The sequence below is a fragment of the Lagenorhynchus albirostris genome, chromosome 2 (genome assembly GCF_949774975.1).
Source record: "Lagenorhynchus albirostris chromosome 2, mLagAlb1.1, whole genome shotgun sequence".
In the NCBI taxonomy this organism is placed as follows: Eukaryota; Metazoa; Chordata; class Mammalia; order Artiodactyla; family Delphinidae; genus Lagenorhynchus; species Lagenorhynchus albirostris.
This window is the reverse complement of record NC_083096.1, coordinates 128,862,763-128,887,548: the sequence shown is the minus strand read 5'-3', so window position 1 is coordinate 128,887,548 and position 24,786 is coordinate 128,862,763. Positions and strand designations below refer to the sequence as shown.

At 35.8% G+C, this 24,786-nt stretch overlaps 2 protein-coding genes across 2 annotated transcripts in view; both read right to left on the bottom strand.

Moving 5' to 3' along the window:
• Positions 1-1,636: 1,636 nt before the first annotated feature.
• INSL5 (insulin like 5) lies at positions 1,637-4,038 on the bottom strand. The gene is given in 3 exon segments (XM_060142546.1): positions 1,637-1,665; positions 1,668-1,868; positions 3,864-4,038. Coding segments are annotated over 3 exon segments (405 nt in total).
• An 8,349-nt stretch (positions 4,039-12,387) lies between these two features.
• The window catches only part of DNAI4 (dynein axonemal intermediate chain 4), a 125,046-nt gene continuing 112,647 nt past the window's right edge, over positions 12,388-24,786 (bottom strand). Inside the window, 3 exon segments of the mRNA XM_060142545.1 lie at positions 12,388-12,532; positions 20,964-21,120; positions 23,970-24,196. Of these exon segments, the coding sequence (XP_059998528.1) occupies positions 12,470-12,532; positions 20,964-21,120; positions 23,970-24,196 (447 nt within the window). The 3' untranslated portion in view covers positions 12,388-12,469.

Sequence of the window (24,786 nt, the reverse complement as noted above, 5' to 3'; positions counted from 1 at the left end):
TCATGCATTGATCATTTGGAAAATATTGGTTCACTGAGTTATAGCAGATCTCCCAAATGTTGACACATGTCATATAATATCAAAAAAACAAATATCACCACTGATGCTCAGGGTGGTGGGTAAAAGTTTTCCAAAATTGCTTGTGAGCTTGAACTTTATCATCAGCAACCAATACTGTCAGTCGTTTTCCTTGAAGCCTACTTTGTTCATTTTCAAATCTTATTTCATTTCATTGTTAACACCCAAATCTGAATAAACACAGTTTTTCAGTCTTTATTTTTTCTTAAAAAATGGTGCTTCTTGGAAAAAGCAGCTACTTTTAAGTTCAAACTCAATCACAGAAGTGCTTTTCCTTGAGGAAACCATCATACTTCAGTCTACAGCAAACATGCTTCATGTAGTCTTCCCATTTCACCCCTCAGAATATTGAAAGGGCATGTACTCAAGGGTTGAGATTTAATATCATTAATTTCTACTGCTTCTTCAAAAGACATTCTTCAGTGAAACTGATTTAAACAAACAGGGAGTGTCTCCTGGTAAAGAGTAATTGACAACCAGTGCAGTTTGATGTGACTGCCTTGATTCATGCTAAGTAGCCTAAGTTTGGATCAGTGATACCACCTCCTCAGCTGTGTGACTTAGTAAACGTTTACTTAATTCTAGGGAGATTCGGTTTTTTATCTGCAAAGAACAATGCTTTGGCACAATTTATGTGCACAATGTGTAGACGATGAATTTCAAATACAGGCTGGAGTATTAATAGGCAGCTCCTCAGATGAACAGAGTCTATGTTAAAACCTACTGGGGAGTTGGCTGACAGAGTTAGAAATAAGAGCATAGTTTTGTGATATCTTACTTTATCTTTTCATCTGTGAAGACATCCAATTGTGGCACAATGACTTGGCTATCTGCATTTTAGTTTCTCAACATCCAGGATGAGAATAGAATGTCCTTTTATCTCAGCAGTAGGAAGGCAAAACCAAGGCAGCCCAGACTATGAAAGGAGCTAAGATACCCAAACGTTTTCTGGATTTGGGCTGTTTATGGGCCCTCTTTGATACATATATGCACCCAACTATTCTCAAGTATAATGTTGAAGAGATGCATATTAGGAAACATTAACTGAGCACTCTAAGAACTCTTGAGAAAAGCACTTTGTTTAGATTCTTACACTTGACTGTGAATCGATGTTTAAATTTTCAGTAATAATATACAGCAACACAAAAGTTAAGAGTGGATTATTTCTAGATGATGAGGTAATAGTAGTTTTTTTATTTTTTAAGGTTTTTTTTACTATCAACATTTTTGGTTTACTGTTTTAAAGTTCTTTAAAATTGTTTTAAAAACAGAAAAATCACAGTAAGCTTGCTTTATGGAATTTTTATTGTAATTTTGCATAGCATTTAAAATTTCAAAGGATTAGTTAAAATTTGGAAAGAACAGTGCATTCACCTTGGCAATGGGAGAAACTAGACCTCGTTGTGGTTTTAGCCAACCATCTACAACATTTAGGAAAGAAGGATTGCCTACCCAAAAGATATTAGTTTAATGACACAATGTGAGTATTGTTCTGGGAAGTAAAACACTGTGATTAAACGTGTGCTAAAACTCTGCCACCCTTGGGGATTTGTTTGTCCTAACAAAGAGCGCTGAAGTCAGACATGGACAGACTTCGGTGCAGCACAACTTTTGCAAGTCTTGTCTTGACATCACCAAATACTTCTTTGACCTCCGAAGCCCTTCCGTGGGCAGCTGTTCACCCTGAAGACTTTCCTCCTCCGAGGAATCCGTCTTTGGAAGGTTTTGCACTGGGCTTTCCTCGGAAGTCTCCTGTTCATTAGGCAGCTGGAAGCGGTTTCCTCTCTCAGCTATATGGAAGGGAAAAAACAATACTTCCTTAGAGAGCTCTGACAAAGGCAGCAACCAAGTTCTACTCTGGGGGAAATGCATTGGATTTCTGGAAGGAAATTGAATCTTGCAGTTGATTTTTTTTTTAACGTTGGTCTGGGGTTTCAGAGAGATTAGATATTTTAGGGAGAACTCAGTCATATCCACCCTCCTCATTTACAGAAGAGGAAACGTGGGTGCAGAGAGGAGGAGTGACAGAACCAGTGTCACTTGGCCAGTTAGCAGCCAAGTCAGGGCTTGACTTCTGTTGCCGTGGCCACGGCAGAGTGTATTAGTTACATGCTATCAACGAAAACAGTCAAACAAAAAATAATCCTGTGTATGCTCTGCAAAGCTGATCAGTAAGGAAGGAAGTGGAGATTTAAACCTCTCTGTCTGAAAATTAAAAGTGGGCCCAACTGTCTTTATCAGTGTTGTTCCCGAAGTCCATGTATAAGCCTGTCTCACTTTAACTTCGTTCAAACTTACTTATCAGCACCTTAGCACACTGGCAAGCACCAGAAAAAATTTTGATGAATGAATGCTGATTGGTAAACCAGTAATGCATCAAATAAATAATGTATGGGAAAATATCTGAAAACCTGTGAAAGGTTAAATAAACAGTATTATGAAGTCAGTGGTGTTGAAAGAGATAGCCTTATACAGACATACACTCCATTGCCCCACATATTTTAAAGATATTCAAAATGTATTTTTTCTATTGCATTCTGATTTGCCAGAGATTGATAAAATATGGTCAATCTGGTAAATTATGTTTACTCCCTTGAGATTAAAAATGCTTATTGTTTATTAACATCTAGTAACTATGAACCTCTCATTATTAAAGTAAGAGTGGTAAGTTCATAATTTTTCAAGACATTAGTCTACCAAAATACAAAAACTCTGGGTCATTTTCCAAAATCTTTTTGTTTACCAGTCATTTTAAACCAAATTGAAACCTGTAAAGTTTTCATATCATATGTGTGGTTGCAACATTTATTCTGTAAACATGTTTTTCTTTTTTACTTTTATTATAAAACATAACAAACACAATTACTAAAATAGAATCTTAAATAAATTATACATCACACTTTAATATAGGATTAGCAAGAGAAAAATGCCAACTTCTGAGTTACTTGAATTGGAAAATGAAGAAATATAGTGAAGTCACCCCCCTCTCTGTTTCTGAAACACATTAGGTTCACTCCCACCCTTAAAATTCTAAAATTCTGACAGTTCCTACTGCTAGAATTCCCATCCCACTCCCCATAACTCCCAAACCCTACACACCCTTAGGGCCTCTGTCAAATACCACCACCTCCATGGTAGTGTCATTTATTACAACACACTACCACCATCTTTTCCCCACCTGAGACGTAGTATAGAATAAGCAGGAGACCTCAGCTCTGAAGCCAGAAAGACCTGGTTTGCTTCCCAACCACCCTGCTTACTAGCTGGGTGAACAAATTTATCCTCAGTAAAATGGTAAATGGTGGTAATATTACTTACTTCCAAAGATCCTTATCGGAAGACTGAATGAAATGTTGCCCATGAAACTGCCTGGCATGTAATAAGTGCTCAATAAAAGTTAGATTCCTTCCTTCCATTCTTATTTAGCACCTGCCTGAATGCCAACTTATTATATTCTATAATTATCTGCATGTGAAAATCTTGCTGCTCCAACATGACCCTTGAAATCACATGCTTCTCTCTACCCACCCTCCCAGCACCTGCCATAGATGCTAAGCTCATCGAAGTAGTCGTGCAATCAAATCATTTCAAGCTGGGGACTAAAGAAAACAAGGTCCTTATTTTTTGAAAGGAAGCTCACCTCCTTCCCAAGCCAAAATGTTTATTTTGATAATTAATCCCCCAGATTGATACAGAAGTGGCTTAGCAGTAACTAGAGAAACAGTTATTAAAACAAGTCTTAAAAAGATAATAATAAATGAGGGAGTCATATGCGTTCGTGTTACCTTGCTGACCTTGTGGGATCGACTCCAGGTGCTTTCTCCACCGGGAGCTGGCACAGATGTAAATGACAGTTCGTATGTACTCGAGCCCGCAGAGCTTCCTGGATTCTTCACTCTTCACTTCTGAGACGGCAAGCAGGAGAGAGAAGAGAAACAAAGTAAAAATGAAACCCCTCATTTTGCTGGGAATTTAATGAGAGTCTGATATAGTGAATATTGTCAAATCAAGTTTTGAAGTTGCCCTCACACTCTTGGCCAATTTATACGAAATTTCCTGACATTTTATTGGTCAATACGTCATTTTAACAATATTTGCTAAGCACATAGGTGACACCATGAAGTTTTAAAAATGAGCTTTTATGATTATTGCTAGTTATTCAGTCCCTTCTGAACATCATCACTTACTATTAGCCCCATACGTGAGACAATTAACAGGATGCTGTCTTGGAAGACATTGTGGAAAACACATGGACTTTGAAAGTAGACAAGTATGAGATTCAGTGTCAGCCCTACCCCTTACTGAGTGACACAGGACAAGTTTTAAACATTTTAAGCTTCGAAAATCATATCTATAGAATGGGAAAACCTATCTCATAAGGGATTTGTAAGTATTGAAAGCACCATCTATTTCAAAGCATTGAGAATGCACACTTAAGAATGCAGGTTCTCTTTGGGAGATTGGGATTGACATATATACACCTATATGCATAAAATAGATAACTAATAAGAACATGCTGTATAAAAAATAAATAAATAAAATTAAATTTTTTAGAAAAAGAATGCAGGTTCTCATGTTTTAGGCTTGAATCCTGTTTTCCCACTTATCAGCTCTAGAATCTTTATCAAGATATTTAACATTCCCAAGCATCCTTCACTGTAAAATTGTGCTGATAGTAACTACTTCCTAGAGCTAATGAGATAATGTGCATCTTGCTTGGCAAAATAAACAGTCAATAATTATTGATTGCCTTCTTCCCTTACCATCCGGACAAAGTAGAAAGATAACTTTCCTTTAGAATTCAGGAGAATTTCTCTGACTAGAATCTTCCTTGTTATCCTTCACACTATGACTTTGGTATGCCTTTATCAACACACGTTTTTATAATAGAAAACTGAATTCATAATCTCAAATAGCTAAATAATGAAATTTCTCTTACAGTAAACCTTCTGAAAGCACTAGCTCTTGCAAAGCTTTTACCTAAACTGAAAATTCTAGAGTTTGAGATCTTAAAGAATTATTGTGTCACTTTTTAGCAAACTGGACAAATAATTTTTTAGTTGATTTTGTTGAATCTTTGTGATATCTGGTTGAAAAAAATCACTTGAGCCTGTGGATCAATGTCATTTCACCCCTAATATTTGTGACATCACTGTTCTTCTGTAGGGAAGCTAGAAAACAGAACAAAATAACCTATGCTGTCATTGGACACATCTCTGACTCTGAAAAACAGACATATTATTTCAAAGAATTGCTGCTTTCTTTATCTCTCTGGCTGCAGATAATGGATTAAGGGGTACAAGGTTTGAGGCAGGGAAAACAGAGAAAGGCTTTTGCAATAATTTAGATGAGATATGATGGTGGCCTAAACTAAGGTCATGGTAGAGAGGATGGGACAAATGGGTATTCAAACAATAGAAGGGCTTGGTACTGATTGGGCATCAGGAGCAATGGAGACAGCACCCAAAAGTGGTATTTAGGTTTCTGCCTTGCACAGCTGGGAGGTAGGGCGCCCATTTGCTAAGAAAGACACCAAAGGCTCAGGAATGGTTTTTGACATCAGACAGAGCTACCTTATCTTTTGATGGGTCAAAACTGCAGGTGAATCTGTGTCATTTATCAACTCCAGAGGGACATCTGCATGACCAAGTCTAACACACTCACAACATCAGCAATTATTCAGCCATTTATTCCCAACTTCTTCCCTTCTTTGGAGACTTATATTGCCCACCTTGATAATGCCAGCTTTAACATAGCACTGCAGTAAAGCTGTCATCAGTGACTATGGGCCAGGTTAGGCTTCTGCAAAACCCAAGAGAGAAGCATTAAGCCAAGGAATGACCCTACCCTAGATGTTAGATACACTCTGTTATCTCTGAACTCCGCCATCACCCTTACTGGATCTCCCAAGGCTCAAAATAGTCCCTTCTTCAGCCAGCTCTTAGGCCTCATCAGGACTCTTATTAATTTGGGATGCAGGCGAGAGATCTGCGCAAGATCTGAGCTCAGCCTGTGACCAGATGGAGGCAAGCTAATCACCCATGTCAGTTATCCAGATGAAAAAACCTATTGCCAGTAATGAAAGCCCCAGCTGCAGAGCTTCAAATTTAGGGGCTTTGTTTTCCCTATTTGTGAATTGAGAGAGTTGGATTGAATTACTTGAGAACTCTTTAAAAAAGAAAGAAAGAAAAAAACTCTTTTGAACTTGAAATTCTAAGTCTTGCTATAATTGGCTAATTCTGTTACTCCGCCCTCAAAAACTTTCAGTGGCTCGGCATTACCTGGAGAATAAAATCCAAACAGCCTGGTATTTAAGGCTCTCCACTCAGATGCCCAAATATCACTCTTTCCACACACTTCAAGGTCCAACAAGCAAGGATAACTAAAATGAAAATTAATCTTTCTATCTCTTGACCAACAACAGTTTGTTGCTTATACCTCTAACTGGAGCCCTAATCCTCTATGTTCGGAGGTTAATGCAACTTTTTCTCCTCATTTTGTCTGTAACTCAGGTTACTACCTGGATATCTTCTCTGAGGTTTAGTTTCCTCCTCTGTGAGGAGACAATAATCTGCATTTTATGTTGTCATGAAGATGGAATGAGTTAACACAAGTAAAACACAATATATGATGCTTATTATATACTCAATAAATTAACAATGTCCTATGCAATGGATTAGAAAATGTAATTTTGGGTCACTACTCGCTACTATGAATGTCTTTTTTTTTTTTTTTTTTTTTTTTTTTTGCGGTACGCGGGCCTCTCACTGTTGTGGCCTCTCCCGTTGCGGAGCACAGGCTCCGGACATGCAGGCTCAGCGGCCATGGCTCACGGGCCCAGCCGCTCTGCAGCATGTGGGATGTTCCCGGACCGGGGCACGAACCCATGTCCCCTGCATCGGCAGGGGGACTCTCAACCACTGCGCCACCAGGGAAGCCCTATTTTTATTATTTTTTTAACACAGAGTTAGTACTGCTCATCCTTGGCTAATACTCATACTAACTGCTTCTGGAGGGTGTTTTCATCAATGGCACCACCATTCACTCAGCTATTCTTGTGGGTCATTCACAGCTCCTCATGCTCACTCACTCTTCACTGACTGAATCCTCCTGTACACACACATCCATTAAATCACCAAGTCTCATCAGTTCTACCTTCTATTGATAAATTTCCCTGTATTCTACCGACTGCTCTCTATCACCTCTGCCATGATCACAACTTTCATTTAGATTACTGCAATGGCCTCTCGCTTGGCCCTATATCTTTCATCAATCCATTCTCCACACTGCTGCCAGAATGATCTTTCTAAAACATGTGATTATTACCCACTTTGAAGACTCTTCAATTGTTTCCTATTTTCCTCAAGAAAAAGCAAAATTCCCTTAACATGGCCTGTAAGACCTTTCGTGAGCTGGCCTCTATTTGCAAAGGTCTTAGATACCCTCAAACTTTAAATGGTCCACCTATACCAAACACCTCAGAGTTTTTTGAAAGGTTCATGTTCTCTCTCTCTCTCTAGGCCTTTACACATACTGTTGTCTTCACCTAAAGCTCCTTTTCCTCCCCTCTTTAAAACCAGTTAATTTCTATTCTACAATTATCTGTAGAACAAATATTGAAATACCATTTATCTAGATAATTTTGCATAATTTTATGGATAAAATTTTCTTACCATTCATTTTAGTGATTTTTAAAATGCCCTATCATTAAGAATTAAATGAGCAGCTGAAAATGTTTTTATTAACAATCTCATAAACAGTAATATTTAAAGTTTCATTTTGTATGGACAGAGAAGCTATTTTCTTTTTATGCGTTTGTTGTTATTTGGGGCTTTTAGAAATTGTTAAAACAATAAATAATCAAACTATGTGTAATTTAGAAAATTCACTAAAACTATTATCAGCAAGTTGTGATGTAAGATCCCTAAAGTGTCCTGGGATGCTTTGTTCTTCCTGGTATAATGGCATCATATTTTTAAAAGCTGGCTTATCCAAAGAAATCACAGACATGGTGAGAGTACATTTTTTATGAGTTGCTCTGGATGCTACATAAATGTTTCATCAGTTTTTAAAAAAGCAGTGCTCATTTTAGAAGATTCATAACCATGTTTTTAGGTGTTCCGACTTAATGGGCATGTTCTGCTTTCTACTTAACCCAGGAATTAGTTTCATGTAAACTGTTAGCCTTTTAGTTTTATCACCAACTAGGTATGCCAACCTAAGCAAATGAAGGCTAATAGCCTAGTAAGTGTTCTACGGTTCTGAAGGCCTGAACAAACAAGACACGAAGCCCAGATGTTGTATAAAGGAACAAATGAGGTCATAAGCACAGTCTATATCTCCTGAAGGAGGAGTAGGGCCTTGGCAAGGACACAGCCAGCTGCTAAGGGCAAAGAGGTTCTCAGATCAAGAAGTGGGGATGTGGTCTGGGATAATCAAAATGAGAACTGCTATTTTTGAGCAACTACTTCATACCAGGCATCTTGCTAAGTGCTTTCCGCTGGAGGAAAATTGTGCCCCAAATTGTCAGTGAGAATACAATCTCACAAAGCATCAGTAATACTCACCTAAAGAAAGCGATCATAGATTTGTTCTTAGCTTTTGTCTTGAGGGGGAAAATGGATTTTATCCTGTTGTAGAACCAAAAAGAGCTATGACCTGTATTTAGCAACTTTCAAGGCTCATTTTATGCTTTATATGTTTTCCACCATTAAAATGTTTTTACCCTCTGTGATGTTAAGACATTTTGTTAGGATGTTGAGGAAATCATATGTAAAATATTAGATCATGTTATAATATGGGACAAGCATGGAGCCAACATTACTTACATTAATTTGATAATTCATTTACTCAACAAATATTTGTGGTAATAACTACTCTGTGGAGGTGCTGTTCTAGGTGTTGAACATACAATAGTGAGCAAAACACATAGTCCCTGCCCTCAAGGAGCTTACAGTCTAGGGCTGGAGGCAGACACTATGAAAATGACCACAGAAATATTTAGCACAGCAGGTATGAATGTCAACTCAGAAACTTAGGTATCCAAGAAATAGATTTTCTATAATTCAATTTTTAACTCCAAGTCTTCATTCCAGTCAGCTGGCAGAAATAAACCACACATACAAAAAGTTAATGTCCGTATCTCTCAGAGTTGGTTTTCTTCCATTTCCCAGGATATAATTCTAGTATCTTACTCTGTGCCAAGGCCCTTCCATCACCAAAGCGCTGCTTCTTGCTGGATCATTAACCATCCTCAGTTGCCTGGCTTTTTCAGTTCCTGTGCTTCTTTGCACATTGCTCATTCCATGGAGAATGGTTTTTTGAGGTTGACTATGGTCCCTCCTAGGTCTTACTACTTCCTGAACAATGCTTTTCAGAAGTAGGACATGGGTCCCCTCTGCTCTGTGGATCCACAGGCCTCTCTCTTTTCTTCATTTCCCCTTCCTCTCCAGCCCTGCAGAAACTTCACATTTCCCTTCATGTTCAAGATGCTTGGAGCAAATTTAGCCTGGCTGGATGAGGTCCTGTAGGAGGGAGCTCAGAAGGGGCTCTTCTGAGAAGATGAGATATGAACTGAGATCTGAAGGGTGAGTGAAGAGCTAACACACTGAAGGGGAGTGAGGAGAGAGGAGGAGAGTACTCCCAGCAGAAGGGGTCCATATGGCAATGTCTAATAGCAGAGGAAAAAAGCTGAGTAAAACTAAGTTACTAGCATTATGATTTAGAGGTAAAACCTTAATTATAGAAGAATATGTACTCATGTTTTGGTGTATGAGACCTCAGCAAACTATATAGGCATGAACCATTGACAACACAATAGTGGGTAATGTATAAGAACTGTTCAAAACCTTGGGTTTGAGTTCAAGTCCGACCAGTCACCAGCTCTATGATCTTTGGCAAAATATATCACCTCTTTAAGCCTTAATTATATCATCTGGAAAGTAGAGATTATGATAATAATACAACTGCTTGCCCTACCTGTCTCATAGGATCAATGTAAGGGTATAATGCGACAGTGGACTTGAAGATGTTTTGCAAACTGCAAAGAACTTTAACAGGTACACTGTTACTAGCGCTTTGATAACAATTATTCACAGTACAATTCAACATTTTTAGAGAGACTCCTATTGAGACAAAGCAGCAAATACTAAATGTTCTACTTCTCATTTATTATTGTATGTAACCACACAGAGGTGAACTAAATGAACACACTAAATACAATGTACAACTATATACTAGAGAATACAATCTTCCTTCCCTACAGAAGTTGGAAGAGCAGCTAACAATTTACTCTCAGGCAACAGTTTAATTTCTCTCTGAGAGATGCCTGGCAGAGAATGACCAAATGCAAAAATGCATACCTAGCACAAAACAGGAGCCTAAAGTTAGCCCAGTCACCACTCCCTCCTTAGGCCCTTAACCAGCCCATTGGTATTTTGTGTGTGTGAGTGTGTGTGTTTAAAGATAAAACAAGATGGCTAACAACTGAACAGAATTCTCATTCAATTCTTAACATTTTATGGTAAACTCTATATGTTATCAGGAAATGAAAATTAAAACAATAATGAGGTACCACTACACACCTATTAGCATGGCTGAAATCTGGAACACTGATAATATCAAAGCTGGCGAGGATGTAGAGCAACAGGAATGCTCATACACTTCTGGTGGGAATGAAAAATGGTATAGCCACTTTGGAAGATGGCTCAGGGTTTTGTTTTGTTTTTTTACAAAACCAAACATACTCTTACCATACAATCCAGCAATTGCACTCCTTGGTATTTTCTCAAAGGAGTTGAAAACTTATTCCACATAAAAACCTGTACAAAGATGCTTATAGCAACTTTATTCATAATTGCCAAAATTTGGACTCAACCAAAATGTCCTTCAGTAGGTGAATGACAAACTGTGGTACATCCAGACAATGGAATATTATTCAACACTAAAAAGGAATGAGCTATAAAGCCATTAGCGGACATGGAATAACCTTAAATTCATATTACTAAATGAAAGAAGCCAATCTGAAAAGGCTACATATCGTATGATTCCATACAATGGAATAGGTTCAGTTCAGGATCAAGTTGCCCAGGATCCAAGAAGAATAAAATAGCTTTATTTTTCATTTAGGCCTGATGAGCAATGAGAATAGAACATGTGAAAATTTTTTAAGATCAAAAATATATAATAAAAAGACACATTTTTTTCAATTAAGTTTTATTTTGTTATACAAAGTATTATGCAAAGTCCAAATCTTTTTAAAAGACAGAGTTAATGATTTACACGAGCAGAAAATTTATAATCCTTATAACCTGAACTTAGCTTTCAGTCCACCTAAAAATTGCCTTGCTTTTGTTTAAAGGATGGCTCCAAAGAAATGGACACTGATAATTCCCACTGCTGCTCTGATTCCATTCTCACTTTTAATATTATTTTTCAGACAGTTTAGTCAGTTTCAAGTGCCTTATCCTCTCCTCTCCACTTAGAATGCTTTATAGAACAGGCTATACTGTCCTATGGTCTCAGTTAACAAACTGCAGGACTTTTTAAGACAAACAGCATGGAACAGACAGTTAGCAATCTATATTTGGAGGAGTTGCTGCCTCCCACTCCTCCAATTTCCACAAGCTTGCTCTAGAACCCTTCACAAAATAACATCCTGATGCAAACTACAGACCAGGGACTTCTGTTTTATCTCTGGGCCCACTTAAGTCTGGGCTTAAAACCCAGAGCAGATTCTGAAGGATGCAGAGGAGGATGCCCTGATGTGCCCCAGACTAATTCTCTCTGAATTGAGTGTATGATGCCTGCTGGCCAAACAATGCAATTCTGACATTTATTGTCATGTCTTTTGTTTGTCAAATAGTCTAACAATATTCTATAGTTTCAGCTCTCAGATCTAAGAGTATAAAATTCTTATTTAAAATTGGGTATGAAAATCCAGTATTCTCACAATACTAACACCTGCAAAATTCATAAACCCTGGAAAACACAGCTCAGAAAGCAGAAGATTTAAAAGTGTATGGAACTTTGTCTTAATAAAGATTCTGGTTTAAATAATTCTAATACTTTCCAAGCTTTGCTTCTAAAGGTATAACAATTTCTAACTTATCTGGATATTTTATAAGTACATATATGTACTTGGACTATGACTAAGAAAAAGAATAGAAATAAATTTTTAAAAATTAAGAAAAACCCAGTAAAACTCTTACAATTAGCTTAAATCACAAACTAATCACATTTTCTGAAGTAAAAGTTCATTAAGTTTATATTAAATTTAGATGGAAGTTATACATCAAATATTGTGTTCAATAATCAAAATCCCAGCTCACTGCATACAAACCAGACTATTGGATATTAAACACTGTTCCTTTAAACAACAACAAAAAAGATACTACTGATGATGAATTATGCTTTGATTTGACTTGGGCCCAAGCAAAGTATCTATTATATCTCCCTGAAAAGAAAAAAAAAAGTCACACAATTACAATGCAATAAAACACAAATTAAGAGGTAAAGTACTCTTTAAAATGCCATTTAAAATTTATAAGCTAGTGATACACATATAAAAGGCATCCAACAAGATTGTAAAATGAAACAAACCAAGGTAAGTTTAAATAATAACATTTACTTCCTAGTATGAACCTGCTCTTTCCTATGAGAGATTCTCTTAACGAAGTTTGAAAAACAATTTTATAAGGATTCAGTAAAGGGACAATTTTGGCAGCTCCTGTTTAGCTTTAATGCCTAAATCTGTTTTCTCATCTGTAAAATAACTTTTAGTCTTGATGCTATCTTAAGCTCTTTGTTGATCTGTAGTGTTTGATTTAGAGAGAGTAAAATGTCTGAATTTCTAGGTGGATTTTGTATTTCATTTAATAATAATGATCTTTGTACTAAAAGGGTAAATGAAACCAAAGATGGGAGGTGAGTTTTCAAGAAAGACATAGTGAAAAGATGGGAATTGGAAGCAGAAGACCAGAGTCTTCTCTATCACATATAGGTGATCTTGAGGAAATCACTGATATCTGGGAATCTTAGTTTCTTTGAATGCATAATGGAAATATTAACATCCACTTCCAAAAGCTGTTGTAAGAGGTGAATGAGCTAATGTAGGTGAAAGTGTTTTATAAACTCTAAAGAGTTATAAACACCTTAGATAATACATAAGTCAGTTCCTGCCTTTTAACCTATACTATACTCTTTGGTACTTCCCCATCCTTTAAGCTGTGACACATCAAATCAGTTGCTAAGTTGCTTCTCAAACCCACCTAAATCTAGTTCAGTCTGTCACTTGGGCAAACGTAGTAGATCATTACTGTAGTTTGTTCACAGCTGTATTCTTAGTGCCTAAAACAGACCCTGTCTTATAGTGTATACTCAGTAAATATTTATTAAATGAACAGTCTATTTTTTCTGTCTTCAGTATCTCTCAACATTAATGTGTGTATACACACACACACACACACACACACACACGTGTGTGTGTGTGTTTATATTTTTGACAATTTCACTTATCTTTTTGTTTTCCCTTTAATTTGGGAAAAAATGTACACTCAAAAGTACAGAGGAAAAGATGGCAAACATTTGTATACTGAAACATAAGAGTAGATATAGTATTTAGGAGTGATTCTCTACAGGCTGCCTCCAGAAAAGGAGTTGGTTTGTGCCACTGAAATTAGCTTCTGCCAAGTGCTTAAGCCATAATTCTGTTCGATGCAAGACTTAGGCCCCCATCAACCAAACCCCATCACACCAGGAGAGGAGTTGGTGCTTCAACAAACAATAAATGCTAATGTGGTGGTAAATCCTGTCAACAGCTAGCTACATCACAAAGTTATAACTGCAAGGCTTGGACCCCAACTGCCTGTTCATGTCAGGCATCAGGCTGATGTTACCCCTAACCATGAGCCCTGAGTCAGTAGGATAGGGCTAGAGTCAATGTTCTGCCATGTCCTATCACAATAATACTCTGACCCTTGATCACATTGGGAGGGTCCAGAGTTTCAGAAATTATGTCACTTAAAACCTCCTCCACAGCCCAAGGATCAAAGTCCTTCTCCTGCTGTGCAAGGCCACAGAAAGTGATGGGCAATGAGAATATGAGTGGGTGTTGTGGTCCTAAAATTGCTATTGATCCCTTCTCCGTGGGTTTCCCTCAGTGAACCCTGCTCCAGTACACTTTATGCGTGGGCTGTCTGGTACTTTGCCTTTGTGAAACACATATTTACCCCAAATCAACAAACATCATCTTTGCCTTGAATATTTTCTAATAAAAGAAATAAAATTTTACTGATGAAATTCTCTTTGTACCCTTCCCCAATCCTATTCTTCCCTCATCTTTCACTTCCCAGAGGCAGCCTTTATCATAAATTTGATGTACATCTTTCCTATATAGTGAAATCATATGACTTCCAAAATTTTGATTAACTCTTGGTTAAAATTAATGAAGAAATTGTAGGTCATAATGTTACTCGGTAAGACATCTTGATGGGAAATAATGGTTTGACATTAATTACTTTGAGACTTTAAATTACTTTTATGATTATAATTCTTCTCTGAAAAGCTAAGGAGGAAGCGTATCAGTTAAGCTTGTGGTTAAAAACCTGATTAATAATTTTTTGTTTAATCTCTCAGAAATATAACCCTGAACCTTTAAAATATAATGGCCAAAAAGAATGAAAAACTTATTTGTATTAGGAAATTGTATTTATTTACTAATGTATGGAATATATTTGTTAAAAGAAAATTTTGCTCAGCAGCACTGAAATCATTAACACACATGCACACACACACACACGTTTGTCGAAAACATTCAGACTCTCTGAGCTTAGCCTTCTGCTTACAGAGCATACTGCTCAAAATAAAAGATGTCTCTGATTCAAATCAAAACAAAAATGAAACATTTTTCTTTCACATTCCAGTCTATATTCTTTTCTTTTACTAACTATAAATAGAGCCAGTAAAGGACATAATTTTGATTTTTGTGTTTAAATAATATTACATAAATCATAACATATTGTATTTACCTTCCTGCAATTTGCTTTTGTCACTCAACACTGTGTTTTTTAAGGTTTATTCAAAATTTGTCATATTGACACATTGAAATATATATCATGTAAACTTCTGTATTGTAATCACTCATGTAATTATGCCATATTTTATTTATCCAGTCTCCCACTGATGATCATTTAGATTGCTTCCAATTTATCAATGTAGAAACAAAGCTGTTATGAACATTCTTTTCTCATTTGCATGTCTTTCAGACCACTACCAACAAATTAAACAAAGCCCTGGGAGATATACAGAATCCAAACAGATGTCATTTAAACATCAAGAACAATTATAGTCCTACCAGATAGGAAAACTGTAGTAATTTAGAATTAATGACACAGTCAATAAATGAACTGAAATGAATCAAGTAATGCAGCAACACATTCAGGGTTGCAGACTTCCATGAGAAGATGGAATATGCTGGTAATATATAATTAGACTTGAGGAGACACGGGCTTTGAGACGATTCCATATGGAGGGCATTGACAAATCAACTGTAAAATAGGGCTCAGCCTGGCAGCCAAGGTAGTCTGGAAAATGCCCTTAAACATCTACCGTCAATATGCATCTCAGCCAGTTGAGAAAATAATCTCCAAAGCTACCTGGAATGTTTCACTTGTTTCTTTATTGGGGAAACATATTTTTAGCCTGAGAAGAATAAAAGTTGTGTATAGAAATAATGTAGCAAATCAAACAGGTAATTTTAATACTTTTGTATTAAGGAATTTGTACATATTTGGAATTTTAAATATTCATTACATATAAAAGAATTTGTCATATTTGATTGTCTAACAAATAAATTTGTGATTCTAATTTTAATGTGTGATTAGATAACTGATTTAGACTTGTAATCATAGATTTAAATATTATTAATTTGTAAAGAGCATTGAAACATTTAGGAAAGTTTAAGATTCAGTATATTCAATATTTTAAATATATTAAATTAATAAAAATTCCTTAAGTATCTGAGATTTGTTGGCCCTAAGACAATTGAAGTACTTAAAAATCCAATATATTAAATCCATAAATGTAATTTAAAGAATTTAAAGAAATTTAATTGTTACAAAAACTCACTTAAAAGTAGGTATTAAAGTTTCCTAGACTTAGAATAATAAAATATATAATCTAAATGTAAGAGCTTAAGGTGACCTAAAGTTTTTTTTAAATTTTGTAACATATTTGAATGTGAATATTTGAAATGAATCTACACTGAGTAATCTTCTCTATGTCTAAAAGAAACATTAAAAAAAAACTCACATTGCTACCTTATACATGTCTCCTGGTACACATGTGCAAGAGAATCTCGACATATTCCCATGACCCTTGCATAACAATTCCTGGGCTTCCCTGGCGGCGCAGTGGTTGAGAGTCCGCCTGCCAATGCAGGGGACACGGGTTCGTGCCCCGGTCCGGGAAGAGCCCACGTGCCGTGGAGCGGCTGGGCCCACGCTCCGGAGCCTGTGCTCTGCAACGGGAGAGGCCACAGCAGTGAGAGGCCCGTGTACCAGGAAAAAAAAAAAAAGAAAAAGAATTCCTAGTTTCCTACAACTCTGCTAATACTTGATATTGGCTAATATTTTAATTTTTGTAAATCTGATCAATATGAACTGGTATCTTGTATAACTTTAATTGCACATCCCCTCATTATTAGTGAGAATGAATATTGCTTCACAAGTTTATTTGATAATCTAGTTTCCTCTACTCTGAGTTAATATTTTATACCTTGCCTATTTAAAAAATTGAGTTCTTATTGTTTTGTAGGAGTTCTTTATACATTTTGGATATTAAATGTCTTTTATATATCTTGGAAATTTCTTCTTCCAATCTGTTTCATTTAACTTGGCATATGGAATCCTGAACAGAAAATGTTAATTTTGACATAATAATCATACAAAGAATAATTGAGATTTATTGAGAGCTTACTATGTGCCAGCAACAGTTCTAACCACTTTGCACATATTCACTCAATCTTTTTTTTTTTTTTGCGGTACGCAGGCCTCTCACTGTTGTGGCCTCTCCCATTGCGGAGCACAGGCTCCAGACGCACAAGCTCAGTGGCCATGGCTCATGGGCCCAGCCGCTCCACGGCACGTGGGATCCTCCCGGACCGGGGCACGAACCCGCGTCCCCTGCATCGGCAGGCGGACTCAACCACTGCGCCACCAGGGAAGCCCTCAATCTTTCTAACAACCTTTGATTCTGGTACCAATATTATACCCATTTTACAAATAAAGAAAAGGAAAAAAATTGAAAAAATTAGGGGATTTGGGGTGGTCATTTTTTAAAAAAAAATCTATCCTTGACCTTAAATGTATTATTCTACATTTTCTTCTAGGAGTTCGTTTACTTTTCACAGTCTTCAATCCATTTGGAGTTCACCATTGTACAAAATGTGAGATGGGGATCTAATGTTTCCCCCCATGTCACTTCTAGAATTGTAAACCTTAAATGGGTTTCCATAATCTATAGAATAAAGTTCAAATTCCTCATCATGGCTGTCATACATTTTCTGGTCCCAGATGGCCCAACTGGCCCTTTTCTTGCTTTTATCTCAAGCAATCTCTTTACCAGTCAAAAAAATCTACTCACCATTTCCACATGAAAAGTGCCATGGACCTTTTCAATTCCATATCTTTGCTTAAACCTTTCACTCAGTCTGGAATAACAATTCTACTCTCTTGTCTACAAGAGAAAATCCTAGTCCTCCAAAACACAGTTGAAATTTAATCTCCTGTGCGAAAGCCTTCCCCAAAACATTCTTATTTTTTCCTTTTCTTCTTCCTATTCTCCTTTCAAAAGTCAACTGTTGTCCTGCTCTGGGCTCCTATAGGAGTTTGTTTATTTTGTTCTTTATGACTCGATTATGTTTCTTAAGCATATGTTGCTTCTTTCTTAGAAACTATATTCTTTTTGTTTATAGGTTTGTTCATTCACACATCTGTTCAACATTTGCTGAATGCCTATTATGTGCTAGCGCTATGCTAGATACTTGAACATACAATTTTCAAGCAGCTCAAACTAGTAAGAAAGACATGTATACAAAATATTATAATTTATATTGATAAACTGTTGTAGTACTTGATAGGTCCTGCAGAAAAATATATGTGATGAAAAGAATCAACATGCTAATGCTTATAGATTCCCTTCTACCAGTACACCAACACATACTAAGAAAAATTTTGAAACAATTCAAGTCTCCCTGCCCACTGCCCCAAGTTCAGAGCTTGTGCACAAGTTCTTAGAGCTCTTCTGGGATAGAACTGAAAGAATTACAGAGACAAAAAGGGATGGATTTAGGCCTTGAAGATATATTTAGGGTTTGAGAGATATGGACAGAAGAAGAAAAAGGAGTACTATGAACTACATATTTGGATCTATTTTAATGTTTCTTTGAGAGGCTTAAATAAAGAATAGAATTCTCTTTTAATTTCTTTTGGTTGTTGAGCTGTGTATCTTAAACAAGTTCCACTGTGGGCACAAACATCTCCATCCTCTTAAAATATCTTGCATTCAATGAATGTGTGAGAAATTGAAAATATTAAAATGTTTTATATGGAAAAAATAAGCCATTAGGGGTGCACATCTCAGAGCAGACTAAAATTGTTATGTAAGGAGACCAATGTATTTTTAAAATTACTTTATGTAGTGTAATGATTTGTAAAATGGATAAGTAAAAGACTAAAATTCATTCATGATCCTACCCCTAAAAAATAATACTTCTAATATGTTGAATTTTTCTCTAGTTTTTCAATGCATATTTATTCAAAAACATTTATTGACTAACTACTACAAGCCAGACACTGTACTAGGTCACAGGGATATAGCCCAGAGCAAAAGAGATAAAATTCACTGTTTACGTGGCACTTATAATCTAGCTGTGGAAGACTAGCAATTAACAAAATAAATCAATAAAGAATATGGTATATACCAAGTAAGTGTTACTGCGAAAAATAAGTTATGGAAGAGTATTGAATAGGGAGTGTGGGCAAGAGTAGAGGTTGCAATTTTAAATAAGGTGGCCAGTGAAGACTTCACTAAGAAAGTGACATTTCAGCAAAGACTTGCAGTGGGTAGAGGAACAAACTGTGTGGATTTTAGGGAGAGGGAATGACAAGTACAAAGTCCCAAGCAAGCTAGTATGTATGTAGGTAGGTATTCTCTGTTTGTTTGCTTGCTTGTTTGTTTGTTTAACATTTATAGTCCATATGGTTGGGGTAGAACTGCACCTCTGACATGTGCCCCAAATCTAATCAGCACATCTGACTTTCCTGGTCATATTTCCCTCTGGTTCGATATTTAGATTGTTTCCTTTTTCTTTTTCTCTTTTGAGAAATTTTCTTTCATTTTCTTTCATTTTCTTTTTTCCTCATCCCATCACAAAATATGCTATAACTAATTTCTTTGATTGCCTTTATGAATATTTCTGTAGGACAGAGTCTCAAAAGTGGACAATTCTGGTTCAGATTGCCAAATTGCTTCCAAAGAAGTTATACCAATTTCTATTTCAACCATCAGTATAGGAGAGGACCTATCTTATCAAATTTTTGCCAGGAATAAGTAGTCCAATTTAAAATAACTTTGTTAATTTGATATATGAGAATGGTATCACATTTTAATTTAACAATTTTTTATTAGTGAGGTTAAATTTTTAAATATATTTACTAGCCATTTTTTGTGAATGAACTGTTCCTGACCATTACTCATGCTTCTATTGGAGTCTTAATGTTTTTTCTTATTGATTTGTACATATTTTTAATATTTTTAACATGTTGATATATTCATGATAATAATTACCAGATTACTCCTTAAAATAGAAATGTAAACATAAACAGAAAAAATTGAAAAGCTGTCTTGAAAATAATGGGCATCTATATGGTATATATACAATGGAATATTACTCAGCCATAAAAAAATAAAATTTTGCCATTTGCAACAACATGGATGGACCTGGAGGGCATTATGCTTAGTGAAGTAAGTCAGAGAAAAATAAACACTATATGTTTTCACATATATGTGGAATCTAAAAAATAAAACGAATGAATGTAGCAAAACAGAAACAAGACTCATAGATACAGAGAACAAATCAGTGGTTACCAGTGGGGAGAGGGGAGGGGAAAGGAGCAGATAAGAGAAGGGGGTTAAGAGGTACAAATTACCAGGTATAAAATAAATAAGATACAAGGATATAATGTACAACACAGGATATATACCCAATATTTTATAATAACTTTAAGTATACTCTATAAAAATATCAAATCACTATGTTGTACACCTGAAACTAATATAACATTGTAAATCAACTATACTTCAATTTAAAATTTTTTTAAAACAATAAATAAGTAAATATATAATTACATAAATAATTCTTAAAATAATGGGCATCTAGTAATACGGATTTGCTTGTCAAAGTTTTACAACAAAGTTTTGATATTTGAAAATCAGAGTAAGGGAAGAGGATAATGCTAAACCAACAGAAACAAATGCCAATTTCAGGAACACTGGATAATATCTAAAAATATTTTTTGTAAAAGTCTTTGAATATTTGCAGTAAGCAGTCCCAACCATATACTAGGGACAATTTTAAGTTCTTTCATATAATATTTATAATTATTCTGCCCAACAACATTATTTAATTTTACAGATAGAGAACGTGAGACTCAAAGAAAATAAGCCTAGTAGGGGCCACGCCTAGTAGGTAGCAACTCTTGGGACTTACATTCTTTCCATTGCACCACACTTAACATACGTTTAAGAAATGTAAATCTCTTCCATGCCACAAAATTACAACTGAATAAAATCATAGAATGACATAAATTTTGACTTTTGAGTCTTACTCGGTTAGAGTCCAAAGCAGGGGGCATATTTCTTAATTCATACACAGCGACTTGTCCATCACTGTCTCCCACCAGAAGGCAATCTGTTTGCTTAGTGAAGAGAACAGTTGTGAACTTGATTCCAGGGTTAGCAACATTCACAATCAGAGGGTCCAAACTGTAATGAAATATTTTATTTGTAAATTTAGTTGTTGTTAATATGTTCTTTTTAGATATGGACTAAGAGAAATCTGAGATATTTGTGATTTCATGTAACAAAAACCAAAAGCTTCTTTATGTGTTTCCAAAAGCAAAAAAACTGCTTCTGACTCTTTATTCAATCAAAACTTTCATTTTTTCAATAAACTAATTTCAACGAAATAAATTAAAGCAGTTCACAATTAAGATGTGAACTCATAATTTAAACTCCCATGATAAGTAATTTTATGCATTAACTTGGCTAGGCTGTGGTATCCAGTGTTTGGTCAAACACCAGTCTACACGTTGCTGTGAAGTATCTTTTTTTTTTTTTTTTTTTAGATATGATTAACTTAAATCAGTAGAATTTGAATAAAGCAGATTACCCTCCGTAAAGTGAGTTGGCCGCATCCAATCTATTGAAAGCCTTAAAAGAAAAGACTGATGTCCCTGAAGTAGAATAAAATTCTGCCTCCAGACTGCCTTTGTACTCAATACTGCAACATGGACTCCTCTGATGGAAATTCCAGGTTGCCAGCCTGTCATGCCTTTGTACTCAATACTGCAACATGGACTCCTCTGATGGAAATTCCAGGTTGCCAGCCTGTCATGTGGGACTTGCCAGGTCCCACAATCATGTGAACCAATATTTTTAAATCTATCTCTCTCTCTTTATTGGTTTAGTTTCTCTGAAGATCCCTAATACAACTCCTTAAATAATAAATGTCTCCTAACAGAAGGATGTTTTGATCCAAATGAACCCCTCCCTGGAACATAAATGAATCTCGGGCTTCCCTGGTGGCGCAGTGGTTTAGAATCCGCCTGCCTATGCAGGGGACATGGGTACAAGCCCTGGTCCGGGAAGATCCCACATCCCTGTGGAGCAACTAAGCCTGTGCGCCACAACTACTGAGCCTGTGTGCCACAACTACTGAGCCCACATGCCTAGAGCCCGTGCTCTGCAAGAAGAGAAGCCATGGCAATAAGAAGCCCATACATCACAATGAAGAGTAGCCCCCGCTCACCGCAACTAAAGAAAGCTCGCAGGCAGCAATGAAGACCCAACGCAGCCAAAAATAAAATAAAATAAATTTATTTAAAAAAATTAAAAATTAAATTAAAAAATAAATGAATCTGAACAAGATCGAAAACCTTGTTCAAACGTTCTCTGAACAAGAACCTTTCCTACTCTTGGTTATCCAAAGTAATCCATTGACACCCTTATAAAATAAAAGCAGCAGTCACTTGCATACTTCTGAAGAAATGTTGCCCTGGGAACTACAATTTTACTAGAAAAAATAAAATCAGAGGTAGGATCATTTAAGTAGCCATTTTCTACCTTAGTCATCTCATACTCAAAAATAAATTGCTTTGTGTTGTAATCCTTGATTTTGGGGTCAAACTGTTTTATAGAACAAGCCATGATGAAAATTTCCAGTTACTAAATTATTAATCTCTAGGAAAAAATTTGCAATTAATAATAAACCCATTGAATTTTATGTCATTTATTTTAAACAAGAATGCATTTCCATGCTTCATCTGCTAATAACTTGCCTAAAGATCTATAATATTTTCCAATATTGAAATATTGATTGAATAAGTATTACAGAACCATTAAACACTTTATTCCAGCATTGTATAAACTTTCATATTAAAAAGGATAGATGGCCTAGATGGCACTCTCATAACTTTGGTGTAACACTTAAAATAAGAAATTTTAATTAAATGCATGCCCCTTCAAATATGTTTTAAAGCAAGGTAAGAGAGTAAGCAAATATTATAAAAAATACTTATTTTGCTCCCTTTCTTTATCTTATTATAGAAAGTCTTTAGTTAATTAGACACAATTAGAACAGTGCCTCTCTGCATTCTTCCATAAACCAGGCAATGACAAAGAATTCAAGCTAGTTATGATATCCTATATCAGCCTGTAAAAGTTTATGGAGAGGACTTCCCTGGTGGCGCAGTGGTTGAGGGTCCGCCTGCTGATGCAGGGGACACGGGTTCGTGCCCCGGTTCTGGGAAGATCCCACATGCCGCGGAGCGGCTGGGTCCGTGAGCCATGGCCACTGAACCTGTGCGTCTGGAGCCTGTGCTCCGCAACGGGAGAGGCCACAACAGTGAGAGGCCCGCGTACCGCAAAAACAAAAAGTTTATGGAGATGGAGTAAGGTAATCTATTTTCATTCAAATATTTTTCATTCAAATATTTTTAAATGACATATGGTATAAGTAATTAACATTAATATATTATTCTATTTTAGAATATGGTAATTTCAAGAATTATCTGGGTGTTTTAAATGTGCTCTGAAATGTTGGCATGTTATTTCAGTGTTTCCATTTAAATTGCTCTTGTAATATTTTTGCACAAAAAGGACTAAGAAAGACTATTTTGGTTGAAGAAAAGGAAAAAATAATTTGTTCATATTTTAATGTCTTCTGTGGAAACACTAGGGATGAATTTTGTTGGTACAGTTATTAATTCAGAATATTTGAAACAGTAGTGAACAGCTGACAAGAATTAAGCAAACATAGATATTGAAAAGTTAAAACACCTTCTTTCCACGTGAATGTTTTGCAAACTTTTTCCCCATGTCATAATTTTATACTACATTCCTTGTCTTTCTTAAATAAAATAATACTTTGCAAGTTCAAAACTATATTTATTATCCTGGCATATCTCTTTATTCACAAAGGACTCTCACAGTGTAAACTATTACTTGTCTTAAAGTAACTACAGTTCTCTCTAACCAATGTCAGTACTATCAGGTATCATTTAGATTGAACTGCTTCTATTAGAAATAACTCCAAGAAAAATATTAACACTTACGTGCTGAAGTGAAGGTCCCAAACCTCCACTCTGCTCTCGTTTGCAGCTGCAAATATATAGGATGATTTTGGAGACCAAGCAACATCATAAACAACATAAGTAGTTGGATAAAAACTCAAAAATGGCTTAAGATTCTCATGTTGCCATATAATAATGCCCCAATCTGCAGAACAGCTTAAGAATACATCATGACAAAATGGATTCCATGCTATTTTATACACTGGACCCTGGAATTAGAAAAATAAATTAAAATACATAGGTAAGTAGGATTTAACCTCTTATACTTTAAACTTGACCAACAAATTAAAAATGCTCAGATTTCTAAAACCTTATACACCATGTAATTATTGTGTGGGTATTATTTTAGCTGAAAATAAGGCCATAAATTGAATCTCTTCCTTAAATTATGCCATTCAGAAACATAAAAATATAGTTGCTACAATACTCACTAAATATTAATACATATTATACTACTTTTAAAAATATAAGGAATGTTAAGGAAAATAAATAGAAATAAGGGAGAAAATGAAGAAAGCATAGTTGGAACAATCATAAAAAATGTAGAGAATAGGTATATGCCAGAGACAATTTCACTCTGGGATCAGCATGTCAACATAAGCAAAGTCGCTTAGAAACAAATAAAAATTGTGGCTTCTGCAACTGGCAAGAAGAAATCAAGGATACCTAGAAGCCAAATTAAATGACCCTCATGTTATTGGTGTTTTCTGTATAAGAAAGCACTTAATTCAAGCTGGTATTTTTAACTCTGAAGTTGTAAATTATTGCATAAAAAAATGCTGTGACTAATGATACTATT